This window comes from Dermochelys coriacea, chromosome 2, assembly GCF_009764565.3.
Source record: "Dermochelys coriacea isolate rDerCor1 chromosome 2, rDerCor1.pri.v4, whole genome shotgun sequence".
Classification (NCBI taxonomy): domain Eukaryota; kingdom Metazoa; phylum Chordata; order Testudines; family Dermochelyidae; genus Dermochelys; species Dermochelys coriacea.
The window spans coordinates 18,261,717-18,286,515 of record NC_050069.1 but is presented as its reverse complement, the minus strand read 5'-3'; the positions used below and the strand labels follow the sequence as shown (position 1 = coordinate 18,286,515).

Genomic DNA, 24,799 nt, shown 5'->3' with positions numbered 1-24,799 from the left:
TAAACACAATGTGCTTACTGACACTTCTGCTTTGGAGTGCTTGTGCACCGCGCCACTCATAGCACCAGCCATAGTGAGTATGGCCCACTTGGGCTCAGGGAAATGGGGAGGAAATTGCTTGATTGCATAAAACTGAGTACAGGGCAACGGCACTGAATACTGGCACTATTTTCCACAGGCAGTGGTGCTTTTAGCTGATATCTCACTCCTGATGGTAACAAAGGAAGAGAGAGAACAGCTGCTGATGGCATGCCAAAGCTGCCCAGGGCTGTATGCTGCTAGTCTGTTACTGCAGTTGTACCAGCCAGTTACTGTGACTGGCATTTGGAAGTGTCCTACACAGAGGAAGAAATAAGGCTGCCATCCTTAGACACCTTCGGCAAAGGATTGCAGATTAAGTCCATGAAAGTTTCATTGAGATCTCTCAGGAGGATTCAAGGGACAGTCCTGTGTAGATACACAAACTGCTCCGTATGGCCCCCCTTGCCTAACTCTACAGGGGAATGAAAAGCAAATAGCAATTTCCCTCTCTTGGTTGTTCTGCTAGCCCTTAATGAAAAGTTGATAGCTGTGTCCTGTTACACTGGGAGTGCCATCGGTACATCACTGTAATAGGAAATACAATCACACACTTACTCGATGTTCCTTGCCCTGCAACGGGTGCGCCAGTGCTCGACTGCTGGAACTGACTGGACTGCAGTGGAATCTCAAACAGGTCCTGCCTTGTGGAATAGCTGGATTCCCTGGTGGGATGTTTTCTCGGGTCCACAGGACTGGTGTTACAGCCCCGCTTTGGAACATTCTCAAGGAGGAGAACCTTCAGTGTGCCAAACCCTCTAGGAGTTTCAATCTTCCTACAGGATAAGCCAGGCAGCTTCAACACCTCCTTAGACTGGACCTCTAGGCCTTCAGCACTCCTGCTTCACAGTCTGAGCTCTGTTCAGTAAGTCCAACTAGATAGACTCCTTATAGAGACTTGTACACTCTTTGGGGATTAATGCGCCTTGCCAAGCATTTGCAGTGACACTCAAACAGCATTATCAAAACCAGTAGGGTTTATTAGTCAACTGGAAGACAGCATAGGGAATCCTTTGATTAACATAGAGAAATGAAGGAGAATGCATAGACCATTCTGGTCAGCCCAGAGCCCAGCCAAGCTGTAGTGGCTCCCATTGTTCAAACTCTGTGTGTTTCTCAGTCTGACCTTCTTGGTCCATTCCCAGGTGAGGGCCCTGACTCCTCCCAGCAGCCAACACTTATCCCCCTACCTCACATCTCTCCAGTTCTTTGTTCCTGAGCTGGGGAATATTGCTCAGCTTCCCTGCTTAGACTTGGGGAATTCCACCTCCCTCTGGGTTGTTGGTAGCTAGGTGTCAGTGTCCTAGTGATTGGCTTTACCATTGTCTTCTCAGGTGCTCCACTGATATGAGAACTGAGGCTCAGATAGGTAGGCAACACCCACACTTATGTTTCTTAGCCTGCCCTGAGAGCAAACAGTCCTTTTCCACCCTTTTTTGGGTGAAGTGCAGCATATTGGGGAAACTGAGGCATACATAGGAGTCATAAAAATATTACAGAAAATTCCCACTTCATTGCACATCCCCCATCTCCTTCTCTACCTCCTCCACCTCCTCCTCACTGTTCATGCCAGGTTCCCTGAAGGTATCCATGATGGTCTGCAGGGTGGTGGTGAGGTTTCCCCCAAGTATGGGATGCAGCTCTTTGTAAAAGTGGCAGGTCTGCGGCTTGGCACTTGATTGACTGTTCACCTCCCTGGCCTTCTGATATGCCTGCTGCAGTTCCATTGCTTTCATGTGTCACTACTGCTGGTCCCCATCATACTCCTTTTCCTGTTTCCCTCTTGCAATCTGCTCATAGATGTCGACATTTCTATGGTTGGTCCATAGCTGTGCTTTCACAGCCTCTTCTCCCTATAGGTCAAAGTGATCCAATATTTCCTGTCTACACCAAGCTGGAGCGCATCTGGAGCATGTTGCTAGCATGCTCAGCTGGGCAGTTGCACATGACGATGGAGAGCAGCTAGGTGTGCTCGCCACGCTGGACAATCAGGAAAAGGCATTTCAAAAATGTGCAAGACTTTAAAGTGGAGGGAAGGCTTCCAGCCTTCGTGACGCCTGGGCAGTGGAGTTCACAGTTGTGACCAAAACAGTCAATGTCGGGCATTGTGGGGCATCTCGGGGAGGGAGTGTTACTGTGTTGCTACAACAAGGTGCTTACATCGGTGGGAGACAAATTTAAGTGAAGACACATGAACAACTAGGTCAATGCAAGGAGATTTATGTCGTCCTAACTTTGTAGTGCAGTCCAGGCCTCAGACATATCACCTGCTGGTCACCTACCTTAGTTCCAAGGCTTTGAGAACCTAAATTCCAGTATAGATACACAAGTCCTTAACTACTAGCTGTACACACATTTTGAAATGATTATGATGACCAGTGGGCTAGTGGCTCACGATAGAGACCTGTCATGCAACCCTTTGATTAACTTAATATGTACAATATCTGACTAAGGGAATCCTTGTAAAACTACCCCCAGTATCCTCTGCTAGTTGGCATCAAGCGGTTCCTGGGTTACATCCTCCAGCAAGCAGTAGAGGTTCTCCAATCAAACTGGCTGCAGGCTAGCCAACCAAGTAGCCTAATTGTCTCTCTGTGGCAGGGGAGCCCAACTTATGGCCCACCAGAGCATTTTATAAGGCCCGTGGCCTGCTTTCAACACAATGTACTAATGGCCGATTCATTAGCATTTTGTTGTCCTGTTTTCATCATTTTAGTTTACACAAATGTTTAAATAGATACTACTGTACATAGAAACAATCTATTTAAATACATATGAAGCAAGCTGAACTTAAAGAATAAATCAATACAGGTGACTTTAAATCTTATTAAAATATGTAGCCCTTTATGTGGCCCTCCTGTCTCATAAGGTTGGGCACCACTGCTCTATGGGATATGGGTGTCTTTTGCTGGAGAAAATGGGAAAGTCTTGTATCTTGATGCAGAATGAATCAGGACCCAATATTCAAATGGTTTCTCCCTGTGTATTCAGATACAACAGTGCTGGTGCTATAGAAAAACACTGATTGAGAGATTTTCAAATACATTAGTTGCCATTATTAAGTCAACATTTGGTAACACATATGACACAGAAACCACATTTATAAACTATTCTAACTATTGGGAACAAACAGACAATACCACTTTTTTGCAAATGCTGCCATTTTAAAAGTAATCAGTTTGTAGAAAACAGCTAGAGGTAAACACAAATATGGGCATTAGACTCATAAAATAAATTCCCATATTTCTGCAACCATGAAGTAAACCACACAGTCATGTAATACACTGTATTGATCATGCACATTTGACCTCATCCTCACACTCTGTATCTATACTTTCCCTACGCGGAGTACTTAAAAAATATCACCAACCTCTAAGTTACTTCAAACAACTCCTATTTTTTAAAAGAAAAGCACCTACCACAAAAATAAATACAGCTGGTCAAAATTAATTCATCAAAACATTTTATTAATGAAAAATGGCTTTAAAATTGAAAGAAAAATTGGGAAATCTGGAAAAATTTTGTTTTGGTTGAAATTTGGGTTGTTGTTTTTTTTTAATGAAAAACCAGAAACTGAAAACCAAAAAAATTTCATTTAAAATATTAATATTTCAGGAAAAATGCTAGAATTTGGTTATATATTTGAAAACCAACTTTTTTTTTTACTGAAAATCAATTCTTTTCTTTTCTTTTCTTTAATTAAAACAAACCCTGAAAAGTTTTCACAGGAAACTTAGAAAAAATAAAGATGTTTTGATATTTCCCATGAAAAATAATTGCATTTTTGACCAGTTCTAAAAAGAAAAGCAAGTTTTTCCTTTAAATGTGGAATTTATCCCCAAATGACCTTTGTCTAGGGACCAGCAGTGAGCATTTTAGTTCTGGTCCAGTGATGCTTCTATGATACCATATGTCAGCTTGTGAACAAAGAGGACCAGCAGCACTAGCCTTCCCCGCTGAAGAGCTGGATACTGTATTTATAATGACAGGTTTCAGAGTAGCAGCCGTGTTAGTCTGTATTCGCAAAAAGAAAAGGAGTACTTGTGGCACCTTAGAGACTAACAAATTTATTAGAGAAGTGAGCTGTAGCTCACGAAAGCTTATGCTCTAATAAATTTGTTAGTCTCTAAGGTGCCACAAGTACTCCTTTTCTTTTTGTATTTATAATGATACACAGAAGTGTTTCAAGCTCTAAGACCTAGCTCTAAAGCTCAAAAGTACTTAGCATCCCATTCCCCTCCTCATTGCCCCTGCAAAGTCCTCATCTCTCTCTTTCCCAATATCCCTCTGCCCCCAGGTCTCTCAAAAACATACACCCCTAATATCCCCTCACTCTGACATGCACCAAACTTCCACTTCTCTCTCTCAAAATCCCTCAGATACTCCCCCTCTGTCTCTAAACATTTCACACCCTTCCTCTTTGCTCTGCATCCCCCATCCCTTCTCCAACTAATCTCTGTCTTCACCTCTCTTTGTCTCCCGGATCCCTCCCCCTCCAGTTCCCAGGCTCTGCCTCCCTCTTGCCAGGTGCCCCTGAAGTCTCCTACAGAGCTCCCCTCCCCCCAACTCTCTCCACTACTCTGCCTCTCCTTCCCTGCCACCCTCCCAGTTTCCCCACCACACCCTTTGCTTCCCCCCCATCCCTTTGTTCCTGTCCTTTTTCCACAAGAACCCCCCTTTGCACTTGTTACCCCATCCCCAGTCCTCCTGAACCCAAACCCCCAACCCAAAGTCCCTGCCTGTGGTAGCCCCCCACTCAAGGTCCTCACCTTATTGGTCTCCCCCTTGTCCATCTTTCCCTCTGTTCCACTTCCTCTAGTTCCTCCCAATTGCCCTTCTCCAAGGTCCCCCTGTATTTCTCCCCCACTCCCCAGTATCAGACCGTCCTGTTCCCATCTCTCCAATTTTCCCCATGTAACTCTTGTCCCCCTCCACAAGCCTCCTGTGCCCACACTCTCCCCACAGCTCCTCTGACCCCATCTCCCATTACCTCACCTGGGAGCAGGCAATGGAGCGGCGGCTCCTGTTGCTGATTAGGCCAGACGCAGCAGGGGGCAGGCTTCCTCTCTCAACCCCTCTAAGCCCGCAGGGGATGGCAGGAGGGGGCCTAAACAGGTGCGCCCTTCCATTTTCCTAGCAGGGCATACAGAGAGGCCCCCAGAGGCATCAGGCTCTGATGTAGCTGTCTCTTCCTGCCTCTCTTTTCTGTGGGGAGGTAATATCTTTTATTGGACTGACTTCTGTTGGTGAGAGATACAAGCTCTCTCACCAACAGAAGTCAGTCCGATAGAAGATATGACCTCACCCACTTTGTCTCTCTAATATCCTGGGACCAGCATGGCTACAACAACGCTGCATACAACAATGGAAGATCTCTCTTTTCTGTGTGATTGTTAACTTAGCCGATTGTGAATACCACAGTCAACGTTTTCCAAAGTGACCGTTGATTTTGCATACTGGAAGTTTTGGCTCCCTGACCTGAGACACCTTGAAGATTGGCTTGATTATCAGAGGGAGGGTAGTTGGCACTTTTGAAATAGTTCTAGTAAAAGAACAGCATAAAGAGCAATTGTAGCCCATTGGTCAATGTGTTATGTGTGCCTCTTGGTGCTTGATCCACAGAGGATAGGATTCTGTTAGGGTATGTCTACACAGCATTGTAAACTTGGGCTCAGACTCAGGTTTGAGCACAAACCCCACTATCATCCACACACAAAACTGTCCGACTCTGATCAGCATGCATGCAGGACCCAGGTCCTAGAACCACTCCGGGAGGTAGGCCTGAGACCAACTCCTGCTGTGACTCAGGTCCAAGCCCCGTCATTTTGCAGTGTTGATGCAATTCAACTTCCAGACCTGAGTCAGAAGGTCTGCATAGCACAGTTTGGGTGCACTAGCACAGCTGTGAGACCTGGGTCCAGAAACTGTAAACCCAGGTTTACAATGCAGTGTGGCTGCTCAAGTATAGGCTTGGAAACACTGATCCCACAGACCTGGATTTACAATGCAGTGTAGACATGTCTTTATTACATACAGTTCAGTAGAGGGGAAGCTGGCCCTTCACCTCAGGCAGTAGAGATTCTTGCTTTCAGCTCCAGAGGTTCCCTGGTTATATAACAATGTCCTCAGAATGAGTTTGAATATTTTTCCTAAAGGCCTGAACTCCCAAAGTATTCATCATTACGGCCAGATTCCTGTACTTTGCAGGAGTTGGTGGATAACTGCCTTGAAAATCCTTTATAAAAGCAGAAGAATTTTAGATTGCTGTTCTGAACTGTGCTGATTTTGTGCTCTGGAAATTAAGGCACGTTGCTGAATGAGTGAACTGCCCTTCACATGATGAAAAAATTATAAAAAAAATATCCCAGTAAAGTCTCAGTATATTGCTCCGGAAGAGAACATTAGCTATTATGTTGCCTGAATTACAATTCTGTGCTGCTGCTAAGAGTCTCGGCTTATTTAGACAAGGTGTGGATCACTTTATATTCATTGAGCTACAAGGAAAAGCCAGTTCTCAACTTCTTGGCATCTCATGTAGTCACTTACACCTGTGTAAAGTGGGTCAGATGCTCAGCCCACAAGGATGCTTCTGCAGCTCCAGTGACATAAAGCAGCCTTAAACCCAGTGGCTCCAGCCCCAAGAGAATTTCTCTGAAACAGAGGAATCTTCCAATGGTGTATGGCCTCCATAACTGCTCCTAAGCTCCCCACCCCCACCCATGCTCTAGATTCCCTGACAAATGGGCATGTTTAGCTTCAAGGGATCTTGGCCAGGACATTTTCACACCTGGGTGATCCCCAGCTGCAAGACAAGAAGTAGAGCAACTCCGAATCTTCTTCAAGGCCATTTTTATCTCCATTTTAAGATTTCTGTTATTTTTATAAAAGTCCCATAGGCCTCTGCATAATTTTAAGAACATGAGTAAGCCAATTTAGAGCTGACCAATAACTGATTTTTTGATTGGAGGACCGAACTGGAAAATCTGGGCGGGGGGAAGGGCTCAATTCAAACCAAAATTGATTTTTTTAAAAAATTTTCTTGCCAAAACAAAAAATAAAAAGAACATCCAACAATTAAAAATAATTTGTTTTGATCAAACAAAATGATTTATTTGGTTGAAAACAAAAGGTTTTGTTTTTTCATTTTGTTTTGGGTTAAATACCAAAACAAACCACCATTTTGAAACAAAAAGTCAAAATGAAACTATTTCAAAATAGATGAAACAAACAGTTTTTGGCTTTACCAAAAATCAGTTTTTTGAAGCTGAAACTAGTTGCTGAAATCAACCCGAATTTGCAAATAGTTTTGATGTCCTGAAAAATTAATATTTCAGTGAATTTACTATTTGCCAAAAATACTTCACCCAGTTCAAGTCCCACTGGCTTCGACAAGACAACTCATATGCTTAAAGTTATGCATGTCCTTAAAGTCTCTTGCTGAATCAAGGCTTTAATTAGGAACCATAAAAATTCTACCTGATTGTTCTTCACTCAAATCGTGTATACACCTTCTTCTAGTCTACTGAATGGCATCTGCAATAAAGAACATGATCTGTGGCCATATACAAAGCAATGTACATTAATGAGATTACTAAAGTTAGAACAGGGCTATGAAATTAGGGGTGGGAGAATTTTGCAGCATTGGAACTGGGTGAATTTTTATTAACTCAGCACAAGAATTGAAGTGAGTTTCTGATAAAATAAAAAAATTTGACTGTGTAAAAATGGCCTCTGCTTATTTGACAAACTCGCTCCCTGCAGTTTCTTTGCGTTCTACAGTACATGCTGACTTTACAGAGCAGAGCATGTTTCATGACTTTTAGTAATCTATCATTAGTGCTATGGAAGAACCAGCTGGATCCTACCCTCTACTTGCATCACCAACAATACTGTGGGCTAATTTCTAATTAGTGGCTGATCCAGGCTATCTTCAAACTTCATGTTACTTTGTGGAGTAAACCAAGCAGATTTGAACTGAACTCGATATCTCCGCCAAGCAAATTCTGAAGGCACAAACACTATGCCTTCCTTGAGGTATGAGAGTTGAGAACACTTTGTGCCACAAATAGAATTCTGGGTCCATATCCTACATATGCTGCATAGGTAGTGAAGATTAGCAGAGTCCATTGCAAAGGAATCCACTGCTGATGGAGATAGCCAGTGCCTCCCTTAGAGAAGGCATGTTGCTGACTTCTGTAAAGGCAGCTGATGATAGAATTCAGCTCCATTTACTGCACAAAGTACCACAAAGTTTATAATTGCAGCATCTTTATTACTGGTGGCAGAAAAAGTACAGCTTCATTTCCAGATTCCAGCTTGAGTTTGTAGCATGGTAATTAGAAAAAAACAGTGTGTTTGTTAATTAAAGTATTTATTCTCAATCTTTATATTACACCTATCAGTTCTCTCTAGGTACGCACAAACTTTAGGAAAACAGCGGATATTATTTTGATGTGTAAAGATAATTAATCTGATCGGAAAGCAAGTTACAGAGAAAGAATAAACATGAAACACCACAATGTCATTTTTGCTGAGTCCTTTTTCCAATTGTAATTGTGTTTTAAGGCCCTAAAGAGCATGTCTGAAAAGTGCATAAATGCAAAGCCTGCAGACATATCACCATTGCTACGGTAATCAATACATACCTATGCCCCAATACACCTTTCAAGATTCATGGGTCCTACACATGCCTATTACAATATGTAGTGTACCTCATCCAGTGCACCCCAATAACAAGTATGTGGGTGAAACCAGAAAAACACTATGTTCTCACATAGAAAAATGACAAAAGCACCATTTTCAACAAAATGATCACTCCATATCTGACCTCTCAGTCCTCATCCTAAGTGGAAACATGCACACCACCTTCAAAGGATGACCCTGGGAGCTTAAATCCACAATGTTGCTTGGTCTGAAAAATCATGGTCTTAATAAAGACACTTGATTTATGTAGGGTTTCCAACTTTCTAATCGTACAAAACCAAATACCCTGCCCAGCCCCTTCCAGAGGCCCTGCCCCCACCCCGCCCCTTCTCCGAGGCCCTGTCCTCCTCTTGCTCCATCTCCCCTGCCTCCATTGCTTGCTCTTCCCCACCCTCACTCACTTTCACCGGGCTGGGGAAGAGGGTCGGAGTGCGAGGGGGCAGGTATGGGCTCTGAGCTGGGGTGCAGACTCTGGGTGGAGCCAAAAATCAGGGGTTCAGGGTGTGGGAGAGGGCTCCGGGCTGTGGCAGGGGGTTGGAGTGTGTGTGGGGGGGGTCAAGGGCTCCAGCAGGGGGTGCAGGCTCTGTGGTGGGGTTGGGAATGAGGGGTTTGGGATGCAGGATGGGACTCTGGCCTGGGGCAGGGGGTTAGGGTTCGGGAGGGGTTTGGGGTGCAGAGGTCCTGGCGGTGCTTACTGCAGCTCCCAGAAAGCATCCGCCAGGTCCCTGCAGCCCCTAGGCGCATGGGCGGCCAGGGAGGCTCCACGCACTGCCCTTACGCCCACAGGCGCTGGCCCTGCAGGTCATGGTTCCTGGCCAATGGGAGCTGCGAAGCCAGAGCTGGGGTTGGGGGCAGTGCGCGGTGCCTCTCTGGCCGCCCATGTGCCTAGGGGCTGCAGGGACCTGGCGGCTGCTTCTGGGACCTATGTGGAGCCAGGGCAGGCAGGGAGGCTGCCTTAGTTCTGGGCCTATGCTGCACCGCCAACCGGACTTTTAACGGCCTGGTTGATGGTGCCGATCAGAGCTGCCAGGGTCACTTTTCGACTGGGCGTTCCAGTCGAAAACCAAACGCCTAGCAACCCTAGATTTATGGCATATTACAATAATCTATAACCCACTATTCCCTTTTTTTTGTGTGGTATGACTTGTAGTTGTTAATGGGCCACTTCATCTTTAACGGTCCCTTAGAATACGTGTTAACTACGTATGTCAAACAATCTGTTCCACCGTGTATTTAATTGTGAATCTCTGGGTATGTCTGCATTGCAATTAAACCCCAGCGGTTGTTGGCCTGTGTCAGCTGACTCAGGTTCGGGGGTAGGGGGGAAGGGGCTCAGGCTGAGGGGCTGTAAAATTGTGCTGTAGATGTTTGGGCTCAGGCTGAAGCCTGAGTTCTAGGACCCCACAAGGAAGTAAGGTCTCAGAGCAAGATCCTAGAGCGAACGCTTGTCTCTCTCATCAACAGAAGCTGATCCAGTAAAGCTTGCCTCTCTCACCAACAGAAGCTGATCCGGCTTGTCTATGTAAACATAACACTTTCTTATTCAGCAGATTTATTTGTTTTGTATTTTCAGGGTCGAATCTTCTGAGCTTAGTGACAAAATGTTTTTACTGATTTTTACTTATGTTAAAAAACTCAGCTAGAAAACTCAGGGCTCTATGCCTTCTTGTGCATCACCAACAGAATTATGTAATAAGTGCCATTTATTTACACATGTGCAAATCCACTGAAGGCAACAAGGTTATGCAGATGGTTGAGAAGGAAAGGACCCAGCTTCACTTTCAGATCTCAGACTGAATTTGTAGGGCTGGCAGTTACTTTACCATTTGGGAAGACCCCAATCCAATAAACATGCATAATTTTAAATACATGAGCAATCCCATTGATCGGGACCATGAGGTGGAAATCACTAACAGACAATAAACAGGAACCCCCTAATGCTACGTCTATGAAGTTACTTTTCAGGGGAGAACTCCACTTTAAAAAGTCTTAGGTTGCCATCACAGCCATCACTTAAACATACAATTTGGGAGTAATATTAGGCTGCTACTTGAGGTATTTTTTATAGGGCACTAGCCAAAAAATATGGCTGAAGTTTGAAAATGTACATATAAATATTCCTTAACGATGAAGGGACAAGTACATTTCTGGCAGAAAAGAAAGTTGTGAGCTATTGAAGAAAATCAATTCTGAGCATGCTCAGTGGATATGTTTAGATTTTTAGAAGATGACTGAAGCCCCATTCACTGTGTGTCATCACACAGGGAGTGATAACATTGCACATGCTCTTTTCAGCTTGACAAGCACAGGGGCTGCCACTCTCAGGTGGCTACTGAGACTTTTCTTTGAAGGAAATTGTAACCATTTCATTTTAACAAATACAGCCAATCCCAACCCACATTATCAACCCAAAAGCTGTATTTACATTGGCAATATCACAGCTTCTGTCAAAGTAGCATCACTCCATATTTTTTGTTGCATTTAGCTCTTTATCTGCAAATTTCAAGATTTCATTTAAAATAAAACTATAGTGCGAATCCTGCTCCCTTTGACGTCAATGGGAGTTTTGCTATTGACTTTCAACGGTAGAAGGCTTGAGTCCTTAACAAGAAAAAGACAAATAGAAAATACTACATATGGGCAATGCAGCCCAGTTACCATTGCTGTGGGAACCATTAAGATTTGCATTTTTAATTTTAATTGTGTCACCTTGCTCTAGTTTCACAGTGCAGCTGGAAAGGGAAGGCAAATAGCTGACATAAGCAATGGTGATTTAAACAGAAAAACAGTTTCTCACAAATCTCTGAATTGTGTTCTTGAAAGTGCCATGCCATCTTTGATGGGAACAATTGAGTTTTATTTTATTTAAGATCTTATTTTCTGTAGGGGAGGGGCTTTTTCATAGAGTTAATCAATAAACAGAGAAATGAAGAAGAGAAGAAAAACATTATAAATTGAATTTCAGACGATTCATCCTAGGAAATGTAAACTTTGTACTCCAAAGGCCGAATCCTCATTTACACTAATGAGCTCTGGCTGTGTAAAGAGGCCTTAAAGTGGACATACTACCATTGTATGGCCTCCTCCAGTGCCATGAGGGTGTAAAGTGGTGGTAGTGTAAAAAAGTACCAGGTCCCTAAAACAGAAAATCCATCACTATATAATCAGATCTGCTTTATAGAGAACAAGGTCATATTACAACACTAGTGAGCTGTAGCTCACAAAAGCTTATGCTCAGATAAATTTGTTAGTCTCTAAGGTGCCACAAGTTCTCCTTTTCTTTTTATCTTAATGACTGTTGACACTAAACAGAGAGTAGTTCGTCCTGCTCTTTGCTGTGGAGGGTAATATGTTTGAATGAAAGGTAACAGTGAGGTGCAAAGACTAACTTTGTGTAGTCAACAAGGTAATAATAAGAGCTGGCACTTACATAACACCTTTGGCATGACGTTCTCAAAGCACTTTGCAAAAACATTAATTATTTACCCTTATAGGACCCTGGAAGATACATTTATATCTATGTTTGTAAACTGAGATACAGAAAGGTAAAGAGACTTGTCAAGGTCACACACATAGCATGGCAGTGGCAAATTCAGGAGTGGAACCCAGAACTCTTGATTCCCAGTCCCTGGTTGGAATGTGCATGAGATACCAATACCTCCCATACAAGACCACAAATGTCTATCATAATAAATTAGATTTAATACATATTGGAATGGTCTCTATAATGATTAGAAGTCTCTAAGGATGTGTATATACATTATAGATACAAATTATTAACACTGATACCCATTAGAAATACTTTCACATAAGTAGGGCCAATTAATGGTCCATTTTGGTCGATTTCATGGTCATGGGATTTTAAAAATCATAAATTTCATGATTTCAGCTATTTAAATCTGAAATTTCATGGTGTTGTAATTGTAGGGGTCCTGACCCAAAAAGGAGTTGTGTGGGGGAAGGTTGCAAGGTTATTGTAGGGGGGGGGTTGCGGTACTGCTACCCTTACTTCTGCACTGCTGCTGGTGGCTGCGCTGCCTTCCGAGCTGGACAGCTGGGGAGCAGTGGCTGCTGGCCGGGAGCCCAGCTCTGAAGGCAGAGCTGCCGCCAGCAGCAGCACAAAAGGAAGGATGGTCTGGTGTGGTCCTGTCACCCTTACTTCTGCGCTGCTGCCTGCAGAGCTGGGCCCTCAGTCAGCAGCCATCACTCTCTAGCTGCCCAGCTCTGAAGGCAGCAATGCAGAAGTAAGGGTGGCATAGTATGGTATTGCCATGCTTACTTCTGTGCTGCTGGTGGTGGAGCACCACCTTCAGCGCTGGGTGCCTGGCCAAAAGTTGCCACTCTCCAGCCGCCCAGCTCTAAAGGCAGCGCAGAAGTAAGGGTGGCAATTCTGTAACCCCTCTAAAATAACCTTGCAACCCCCCTGCAACTCCCTTTTGGGTCAAGACTCCCAATTTGAGAAATGCTGGTCTCCCTCATGAAATCTGTACAGTATAGGGTAAAAACACACAAAATACCAGATTTCATGGTGGGAGACCAGATTTCATGGTCCAAGATGCAAACAAATAGCTGTTTCTTTAATTAATCTCGTTGTTGCACATTTAAGATAGACAGTATTTTATAAATAATTTTCCACACTATGTCTCTGACTCACAGAAAGACTTACCAAATTATTACTAATTATTTGTATGTAGTTGTGCCTCCAGGCCCCAGTCATGGATCAACACAGAACAAACACAGAACAAAGAGATAGTGCCTGCCCTGAAGAACTGACCACCTAAGAAAATCAGCAGAGATTGGAGAAAAGGAGGAACAGTAATGTGTCTGTAATGCAAACCTCTTCTAACAATATGAACTAGGATATCTGTGTAAATACTGCAGTTCTCTTTCTCCACCCTTGTTTAGAAAAATCAAAAATATTCTTGGTGAAATCCTGGTCCCATTAGAAGCTCCTATTGATTTAGTAAATCGGGATTGTACTCTCTAACTCCAAGAGGACTATGCATCTGGAAACAATGTAGGGTGTCTAAGGAAAAGAACATACTTTGGCATATGACATTGTAAAATATCAGGAAAAAAATCCGGTAAAAAATCAAAAACTGCAGTAGATACAATAATCAAATCATGAAACACATGTGCACTTTGCATTCAGATTCATAATTCAAAACAGGTAGAAAATATGAATTAAATTCATACTAAGAGCACCAGGATGAGAAAACAAACAAACAAACAAAGCCCCAAACCCTTTGGATTATGTGCAAGGAATGCAGTTTTTTGCTGCAGCTGATAAAATGGCTGTTGCTGCACTGAAATGCTTCAGTGATTTCTCAGAATGCCAACATAGCAGTAGTGGTTAATTAAACTACTCAGCAGCCCTCCTCTCAATTATTAAAAATAATCAGCCTGTAAGCACCAGAGAATAATAGTGTTATAAGGAATAGCCAGCATGGATTTGTCAAGAACAAAAGAACTTCAAAAAGAAAAGGAGTACTTGTGGCACCTTAGAGACTAACAAATTTATTTGAGCATAAGCTTTCATGTAGCTCACGAAAGCTTATGCTCAAATAAATTTGTTAGTCTCTAAGGTGCCACGAGTACTCCTTTTCTTTTTGCGGATACAGACTAACACGGTTGCTACTCTGAAAAGAACTTCAGTAACTCAGACAGCAGTTATGGGCTGGGTGAATGAGGGTCTGTGGCCTGCAATGATCATGATGGTCCTTCTGGCCTTAAAGTCTGAGTCTTTGCTGCAAGGCTAACTGTGTGAAACCCTGCAGCAGGAGAAGCTGGCAAATGAAATGCAAATGAAATTCAAGGACTTCTTAAAATAGTTGCTTATAAACAAAACTTGCATGATGAAAAGTTATTGTGTCAGCAGGTGACAGTATGTTTCTGTAGTTTGCATTGTGCAACATGGTATTGGCTTCTTCATTTGCTCTCTTGTAGTTTAGGCAGAAGCACATCAGCATCATCAGATATAGATTCAGGTGTTTATAAAGATAAGATTGACATAATTTATTCCAAATGTCTGAAATCCGAGCAAACCAATACACGGCAGACTGAGCAGGTTTCCAAGCATAAATCAGTGCTTTAACCTGGAATGTACTTGTAACATTTTGTAGAAATGCTGAATTATTGTGCTGGTTTTCCTAAAGAAAAATCAATCCTAGACTCTGATCCAAAGCTCACTGAAGTTAATGGGAGTCTTTCCATTAACCTCAGGGGCTTTAATCAGGCCCCTGTGCAAACTGCTGAGTGCCTTCCGTTCATTCAGCACCTAGCAAGACCCCTTTGGGCATGGCTCCAAGCTATGCTGAACGGCAGCAAATCAATGAGTATTGGGAGAGTTAGCATCTCTCTGGTTCAGGCCCTGCACACCAGACTGATCACATTTACTCTTGGCTTACATCAGCGTAACTGAGATTGGAATCGATCTGTAAATGTTCATCTATACATTGTACAAATAACTGACATATTTTGCATATGTGCCCCTGGAACTGGGCTAGATTGTAATATTACAGTCTCCCTGAGTTGGGGGGTGGTAGGTAGCTATACTGCCCCAGGGCAGACCAAATATCTCAGAGAACCATGCTCTCCTGCTCTGGAAACAAGTTATTTCACTCCATTCCATACAGCAGCTTACCCCAATGTGTGCCTTGCCAGCTACTCTTGTAGCGATGCGGGAAGAGCCCAAACTCCTTCCCCCCCCCCCGGCCTCCTCTCCTCCCACTTGCTTTCTCCTTCCAGACCATGGCCAGATTCACAGGCTAGGCAGGCATGAATACAGGAGTGAGTATGGGGATGTTACCCTCCTTTAATTTCTTGCACATCTGAAAAAGGACCATATCAATCCGATCCATTCATGATCAATAACTACCTTGGTGCACTACGCTAGCAGACAAGCAGTTTTTGTTGGAAGTTGCTATTTTGGCCAAACCAGCATATCCCCTTGTTTTGATCATGGGGAAAAAATCATCATCAGAGCAATTTTGACAATAATCTACCAAAATGATCATACTAACCTCCACTGAGAGCAAGTGCCCTAGAGTTCTGCTGTTGTCTGAAACTCAGTGTTAAAGCTTAGTGATAAAAACAGGCTTCCATGTTCCTGCTTGGATTACTCCATTTCTGATGAACTCTCAAAATGCAATTAATCATCAAATTGTAAATATGACTAATGCATTTGTCCTATGGAGCACATTATTGCAGCTGCTCCAGAGAAAAGTATATCCAGTTCTAATCTAATTATGCTTTGACCCACTGATACCCGTTGGGATATAAAAAGAAACAAGTTCATAATCCATTCTAAAAAAATACAATCAGTTTATAAATCACCCCAGGTAAAAAATGGCAGTAAAACTTGAGAGTAAATTGTACTATGAGGGAGGCTTTAGGGCTAAAGAGTGAAACAGTTTAATCTTTTTTTGACTTTCAAATTCAAATTGGTCTTTAAAACAATTTTAGACTAAAATATTTTAAAGGATAGTGCCAAGGTATTTGGCAAAATTCCCACACTGATATCAACAATAAGTTATTGGAAATAATGAAGGTGAAATGTGTTTACAAAATCTTTTAGCCCCATTACATACGTATACTAGTTTGTTATTGTAAGGTTGCCATATGTCATCTTTTTTTTATAATAACTCTGAAACATGTCTGGAAAAAAAGCAACCTATATAAATCTAAAGAACTGCATAGCCTCTGCAAAGATAGAAGGATCAAATTTCAGGTCTAACTAATCTTGGTAGTGTTCCTTAACTCTTTTTAAAAGCCCGGTTTAATGTGCGTAATTTAGACTTGATCCTCCAAGCCATCAGTGTGAGTAGCTATTTCTCACATGGGTAGGCTCATTGACTTACATGAGCAATGGTTGCAGGAGTGGAGCATAAAAATCCAGTTTATGTACAAGATTTACATGACTATTTTGCAGCCCTATCAGAATTCGTATCTATAGCATCGTCTGCCTGTATTGTATATTAATATAAAATGCAGTGAATTGTTTATTCTTCGCTATATTCCTGACACAGATAATTTACTCTTTATATTTTATAATTCAATAGAGGAAAACACAATCATAAATAAAATACAAACAGACACTCTCTGGGAATTCGTTTATATGAATGTCTGCAGCAAACATCACTACATCACAGTAGCTGACCGAATAAAAATGAGAGTTATGTTTTTAGCGGAGTAAAGACTTTGAGCCTGATCTTGCAACCCTTACTCAGCGAAAATTCCTAGGGAAGTCAACAGAAGCTTTGCCTTCACCAGGACTATGGGATCAGACCCTCTTTGTGGGCTCTACCCTGGCAAGTATTGAACATTGCCTGTACAATTCTCAACACTCCCAACTGGAAGTCAATGGGAGATGAGATTTCTCAGAATCTTCCAATAGATGCTTGGCACCTTGCAGAACTGGGCCTGAGTAGATCTAATTTTGTTTTCTTTATCTCATTTCACCTCCCTCTCTCTCTCTCTCCCTCCCCTCCCCCACTTTCTCCCTGAAAGTGCTATAAGTAAATCAGAGGTTAAATAATATTTTGGAAAAGCAGTGGAGGGAAATTCACATAACCGCTTGCAAATGACTATTGGAGAAAATGGTGAACTGTGGGCAATATTTATATGCATTAAAATGTGTGCCTTAAATAACAAAAATCACAGCTACTCCAAAAGGCAAGCTCTGTGTGTTTGAAGACTGAAGACTTTCAGCTGCATCTGAGTATGTGCTTCTCAATAAAAAATGTAATTAATTAGGATAAAAAGAAAACAGGACACCTGGTACTTGACTCCCTTCTTTCACCACTATAACTTCATTATTTTGATGGAATTACTCCTGATTTACACCAGGGTGAGTAAGAAAAGATTCAGACCCATTGTCCACATAGATACTACTGGATAAGCTAATGAATTAGCTACGCTATAGACCATGCTATTGTATTCAGTACTGTGCGCAATATTTTCCCTGCATGAAATCCCCATTGAAGTCAATGGAAAACCTCCTATTTCCAGAAAACCTCAGAATTTCACCCTCTGTCTTTTCCATCTTTCCTGGCATATTTTAATTCATGTAGCTGGTCTAATGTAGGTACCTACACACCTTTCTGTCTATCCAGATGGCTAAATTATTACAGCTTCCAGAACATTATTAGAGAAACAACAGAGGTGAGGTAATATATTTTATTTTTACTTTATCTTTTATTATCTCACCCTCCTTGTCTCACTAATATCCTGGGACCAACACAGCTGCAACAACACTGCATGTAATATTATTAGATAGTCACGGGTCAGTGAATTTGATGTTTACAACCTGGGTATAATAAACCATATGATAAAAGAGACAGTTTTATCTGGAAGATCAGGATAGCTGAATTCTCCTGCAGACTTAATGTATGACCTTGGGCAAGTCATTTAAACTATCTGCACCTATCTGTAAAATAATATTGACAGTGTTATGGGGCTTAAATCATTAATAATTTTAAAATGCTTTGAAAGCCTCAGAGGGAAAATGGCTATAACAGCGCAAAGCGACCCTTAGGGCTATATCTTCCCATGTGAGTGTACAGAGCCTCGTACATTGTGGACATGATAAGAATAACAATAAGAGTTATTCTAAACTACATGATAGGGCAGCCATTACATTACTATGACTTTATAATGTGCTGCCCCTATGCAATGAATATCGTTTAATGGTTTCCTGTTCCTTCACTTTACCATGCAAGAAATCCATAAAGTGTACAAGGTAGATAATGCAATTTAAATTACAATTCATTGTCTTAGTGCAATACCTGATTGCGTCTTAGTGCAGTACCAGAAAACTTATCCTAAACTACGCCTTATCATGTAGACAATAGGTCCAATTCTGTGGGGGTACTGAGCACACCCAGCTCCCATTTAGTTCACAGGAGCTGAGGGCGTTCAGTGCCTTGCAGGGGTTTCTAAGCACCTGGCAGGATCATGCCAACCATTTGAACTGGCAGAGTGAATATCAAATTAAGCTGGGAGATGAGAGAAGCTGCTATTGGAAGTAACAAGAAACCACAAGAGGGAGCCAAATGAAAATGTTCTACATCCAAAAATAAAAAGGCAAAGGATGTTCAGCACCAAAAGCCAGAGGAGAGCGCCCAGTGTAAATAGAGGTCACAGGCCTGCCAGCTCTGGTTTTACTTACTATTCCATTTCTCCTCCACTTTAATACAAGATCAAAAAATAAAATTGTCTGAACTACGTATTCTCTGAAACATTTTTGATGGGGGGGGGTAGAGAGAGCTATTTATATTCTTAAATATCTCTATATTCCCTTAAATCAGGCGAATGCTTAGTGTGTGTGGGGAAGGGGGGTGGGGGGATGGAAAGAAAAAGAGAAGAAAAAAGAAAAAAACATAAAATGTCAAATAAATGTTAATATCCTTTTGACTGGCACGGAGGTGGAGGATCAGGTCAAATCAAATATTCTAGTGGAGAAAAACGTGCTGAAACGATTTATAATTTGATAGTTTAAATAACTGGGTCTGTTAAGGTGTAAAACAACACACATGTACTGAATAGTGTGTGGAGCCTATTACCCAGTTCTACATCTTTAGTTCATGAAGACAATCATGTAGCAAGTAGTTTATCATTTTGCATGGTTCAATAGCATTTCATTCATATAACTGACTAGGTATTGTGCTGTCAAATAGAAGGGATAATTGGTATCTTTCCCAAGAAATGTCTATGTTATGAATGACCCCCCGTCCCCGCCCAAAAAGACTAGTTAACTGCATTGAAATGCATGAAGCAGATTATACAGTATTACTCACAATGAAAAAAGATCACAGAAGTACATTTTGGTAAGTGAAACTGGATTGGGATGTCAAGTATTAGGGAGTAGCCGTGTTGGTCTGTATCCACAAAAACAACAGGGAGTCCAGTGGCACCTTAAAGACTAACAGATTTATTTGGGCATAAGCTTATGCCCGAAAGCTTATGCCCAAATAAATGTTAGTCTTTAAGGTTTTTGTGGATTGGGATGGAATTTTTGAAAACCTGCCATAGACAATTATTTTGATTGGTATAAGTACTCCTTTTTGTAATATATTTAATTGTAAGCAGCAAAGACTTTATAGTACAGCACAACTATTTCATATTCTAACAGCTAATGACATGTAAGACACACAGTGCCTCCTGTATCTAACTCATAAAGAGCCTTGACATTAACAAGCAAAGGCAGCCAATCAGACCAGCTGTTACAGGAAAGGAGTGCAATTAGAAATAAGGCAAGGCTCCTAAAAGTGCTTGCAGTGACCATAAGGTCAAGGATAAATAAATGAAATGGAATAGCTGTAGTACTAAATGACATAAGCAGAATCATCTCGCTGCCATGAGACTGATTTGAGGCATCTGATTACCAGGAGACCAATCTAGTCAAAACTCCTAGTGTAAGAATGTGCACACCATCTACTTGCATGTCTCTTACACTCATGTGGCCACAACAGCAGAAGACACAAATGAGGCTAGATACTGTCTCCAAATAAGAAAAAATGATGCTATTTTTGTGCTTTCCTCTGGCTCAGATTAACTCCCCCCAGCCTCCTCTCTCCACTTTAGTGAGTCACGTTTACATGATAATCTTATCTGAAATACGGGGACCACAGAACCATGACATTCTAGAAGGGGGGAAAGGAGCATCTAAATGATTGAGTTCTGCATTGCTGCCCAGCGTGGGGGAGAAAAAAGCTTCGCGAAATGTCATATTTCCCAGTTTCACAGGGATGTTGCAAATTTTTGTGCATTAATGTTTGTAAAGTGATTTTGAGATTGTAGGACAAAAGGGGCTATGGGAGTGCAAAGTAATATTAAGTCCTTAATTTACTCTCTCTATTCTTCCTTCCTGCCCCTACGCAGTTAACATTTCAGAACCGAGCCCCCATTCACGCCGGAGCTTGTCCCACAAGGGGTCTGTTAGCCAGAAAACAGCACACACAACCTCCACTAGGCAATAAACTCCCTGTCCTAAGTGATTCCTTCAAAGTGCCCTGTACACTTCTGTTTGACGCAGGAAGACCCATCTCTATCAGCAAATCAATTTTGGGTGACGGTTTAGATGGCTGCCTAAGAACTGGATCCAAAGCCCTTTGAATTCAGTGGGAGTCTTTCCATTATTTCAGTGGCCTTCAGCTCTGACCCTCAGACCTTGCACATGAGGAGAGATTAACTTTACAGCTTGGAAAAGCAGCTGCTAAGGGAGGATATGGTAGAGCTCTATAAAATCATGAACGGTGGAGAGAAAGTAAATAAAGAAGTGTTATTTACTCCTTCACATAGCACAAGAACCGGGGGGTCACCCAATTAAATTAATAGGCAACAGGTTTAAAACAAAGAAAAGGAAGCCCTTCTTCACACAACACACAGTCAACCTGTGGAACTCATTGCCAGGGGATGTTGTAAAGGCCAAAACTATAACAGGATACAAAAAAGAATTAGATAAGTTCATGGAGGATACGTCCATCAACAGCTATTAGCCAAGAGTCTCTGTGCGTCCCTAGCCTCTGACTGCCAAAAGCTGGGACTGGACAACATGGAATGGATCACGCAATAACTGTCCTCATTCCCTCTGAAACACCTGACCCGGCAGGACAGGACCCTGGACTAGATGGTCTGAGCCAAATGGCCATTCTTATGTTCTTTTGGAAAAGAAAGTAATCAATAACATTTCACACTTTTCTACAACACTTTCCATGCCAGCATCTCAAAATGTGCTCCACACATCCAACACCCCTGGGAGGTAGGGTATAATTCTGAGAGTGAGGAAACCAAAAGGCACAAACAAGTGAAGTGATTTGCCAGAGATCAGAGCACAGCTGGAAAGAGGCATCAGCATCTCTGCCTCCCAGTTTCTGTGCTTTAACTATTGGATCAGTACTTGAACTGAGGAGGGGAGAAGTGACAGGGTGTCCCAAAGCCCCTCCACTCTCCCCAAAAAGTGTTTCAAGGGGCAGCAGTGAGATATGTGGGGGGAGGGGCAGAATTCAGCAAACCTCTACATCCCCCTTGCCCCAATTCAGGTGCTTCACCCAGACCCTCTCCCAGGGGGCTTTCTTACTGTAACCAATGTCTCTTATCTTTGTCCTTCTCCTCCTAGTGACACACATTTCAATGACTAAAGAAATCAAGGGCTATTATCCCCCCCCCCGCACATCCTGGGGCAGAAGTGCAAGCTGGCTGCCACTTTATGAAGAGGGTACCTGGTTGAGGGAAGTCACTGCCAGCCTAGGGATGACCAGCTGCATGACGAGCTGCAGGAGGGAAGTCACCAGTCCGGCCAGGATGGCCCAGGTGAGGGGCAACGGAAGCATGCTGTAGGTGGCAAAGAGGGTGAAGAGCACATAGCCGATCCCGTCGCCCAGAAGGCCACAGCCCAGGCCGGCGGCCAGGATCTGCGTGGCCATGGCCACCCAAGTCACCACCCCGCTGTACTGCAGGTAGGTGTAGGAGGTCGTGTCCTTCCTGACCACCACTAAGGCACAGATCACCACCTCGATGCCGGTGAAGAAGCCCAGCAGGATGCCCTTGATGGGGTCCATGGGGGCCGAGGCCAGGGTCAGGTGGAGCAGCAGCAAGGTCAGCTTGGTCAGCACGTCCAGGATGTTCATGACCACCTGGGACTTGCGCCGCTGGCCCAGGAAGTAGCGCTGGTAGAGGCGCTCCAGGTCCCGGGACTTGAAGGAGTTGCGCAGCGTGGGGAAGATGACCCCGCGGTAGGTGTAGCCCCAGCTGAGGAAGAAGTCGGAGTTGCTGGGGGCGCAGTCGAGGTGCAGGAAGCCCAGGTCCCCGCTGCTGCTCGTGCGCTCCGGGAAGACTTTGGTGCCCCCGTTGTTGTGGCGCTCGGAGGGGCGCCGCGGCGGGCGGGGAGGGGGGTTGGGGCAGCAGGAGTCCTGCGAGCCCAGGGCTTTGCCCCCGCCGCCGCCGCTGCTCCCCCCGCTGCTGCTGCTCTGCTCCTGGATGAAGCGCTGCTCGGTGATGTGGCGCACCGCGGTCTGCCACAGCAGGCGCTGGGGTCTGGCGCGGCCGCTGCCCGGGGGGGTCCGGTTGATGGTGTAGAGCTCCGCGCTGTCGCTCAGGCAGCGCACCTCGGAGAGCTCCATGGCGGCCGGGGGGCAGAGGGGTGCGGGGGGGGGGGAGGAGGAGCAGGAGGGGGCGTCGGGGCGGGCGAGTGTCACATCGAGAGGCGGGCGGTCAGCGGAGGGTGGCGGGGCCGGGTGGCCCCACGCCTGGCGCCCCGGCCGCCCCTGGCAGAGCCGGGCGGGTCCCCTGCCGCATGCCGCGAGTGCGGGCTGGTTTGTTGCACGGGGGCCGGGCGGGGGAGGGAAGCGGGCTGGTTGGCTCTGCCGCCGGTTGGTTTTTAGCAGGTGCAGCCACGCCGCGGTGATGTCTGGCTTGGCACCGCGCAGCGCAGAGAGGAGGAGGAGGAGGAGGAGGAGGAGGAGGAGAGGCCCATGGACCGGCAAAGCGCCCCCCTCCCCCTCCCGCCCCCAGGCTCAGCGAGGCAACGTCCCAGGGACGCAGCCGCAGCCTTGGTCCCATCCAGGGACCAGCTGCGGGAGCACGGAGCGGTGCAACGTGCACCCGGAGAGGCGGCAGCCCCGGCGGTCCGACCGGGCAGCGCAGCCCCCCGGGGTGCTGCTGTTACTCTCCCCGGGATTCGGGGAGCGAGCGGCTCGTTGACCTGCCGTCACCCCGCAGGCGCCGGGCCGCAGAAACCATCCGTGCGAGAGCGAGCGGAGAAGCAAACAACCCCGCCGGGTCTTTGCCCAGGTCACCCCTGAAGCCTAGAAGTGGGGGCCGGGCAGGCACGGGCAGGGCAAGGAGCGGTGCCGCATCCCTGGCTGCTGGCTGGGCAGCACCAGCAGCATCTTCCCGTGCGGGCTGGCAGGGGCGGAGCAAGCGGCTGCCAAACGCAACTCCAGCCCCGCGGGCCTTTGGTCTCTTTCTCCTGCGAGCGGTGACTTGCAGCTGCACATGTCCGGCTGGGATGGCCGCTCTGGGCGACGGGGCTGCCCCCGCAGGCGGGACCCTAGGACTGGGAGCCACGGCGGGGCATCGGCACAAAGCAAAACCAACGCTCGGAGCCCCTCGGAGCGCGGGTTCTTTCCCCGGGACCTCCGTCCCACCGCGTCGGGGGAGGGGGGGGGGGGGAAGAGGCGTGACCGGGCGCCCTCACTTCCAGCCGCCCTCGGGGGTGACGGGGGCAGCCGCGGTCCCGGTGTGGGATGCGGGAGAGAGCAGGGCGGGAGCGTCCTCGCTCGCAGAAGTGTGGGCGGCCGCGTGGACGAGGCGGAAACGCATGAGCTCCCGGGCCCCCGGGCTGAATCCGCAGCCGGTCCTTGCAGGCAGCTGCGAGCGCGAGCCCCTGCAGCGAGCGCGGCTCCCCGGGGCGCGCGTGGCCGGCGGCCGGGCGAGCAGGGCGGGGCGGGGCTCTCGCGGGCCGGCCTTAGGAGCCGCGGCGCGCGCAGCGTTAGCGCCCGGGCTGGAGAGGGTTAGCGGAGCAAAGCGCGGCTGCGGTGCCCCGGGGCTGCTCCTGGAAGGGACGGGCAGAGCCCTTGCACGGTCAGCTGAGGCCCAGTGACGTCAGGCCCCGGGTGGTCCCTTGCACTCCCCTTCTGTCCAGGGAAAGCAGAATCCGCCCCAGTGCAGGGGCTGCGAGTCAGGACCTGCCCTGGCTCGGCTCGGCTCGGCTCGGCTCGGAGGCGCCGGGAAGGCCAGCCACTGACTTTCTTTGGCACCGAAGGAACGGAACTGAAGTGTTTGTTAAGTGCTGACAATGGGGGGCGGCGGGGGGGGGGAGATCGAGAGAGCCAGCCCCCGCCCTAAAGAGCCTGCAGTGTAGAGAACAGGCACACGGAAATCGGCTTGCCCTGGGAGGTGCATGCCCAGAGGTGGGTAGGACTTAGTGACTTCTGCGTCCCCGCCTCATTATTAAACTCACTTCTGGCGGACATCATATAGAATAAATAGGTTTTAGGAAGGATTTCAATGACTAATT

General features: G+C 45.4%; 1 protein-coding gene across 2 annotated transcripts in view; it reads right to left on the bottom strand.

Annotated features, from left to right (window-relative positions):
- Positions 1–24,332, bottom strand: part of ADCY8 (adenylate cyclase 8) — a 180,443-nt gene extending 156,111 nt beyond the window's left edge. For both annotated transcript variants that reach the window (XM_038392609.2, XM_038392607.2), the window contains exon 1: positions 22,002–24,332. In XM_038392609.2, coding sequence (XP_038248537.1) covers positions 22,002–22,901 — 900 coding nt within the window. In that variant the 5' untranslated portion in view covers positions 22,902–24,332. The remainder of the gene's footprint in view (positions 1–22,001) is intronic.
- Positions 24,333–24,799: the final 467 nt, after the last annotated feature.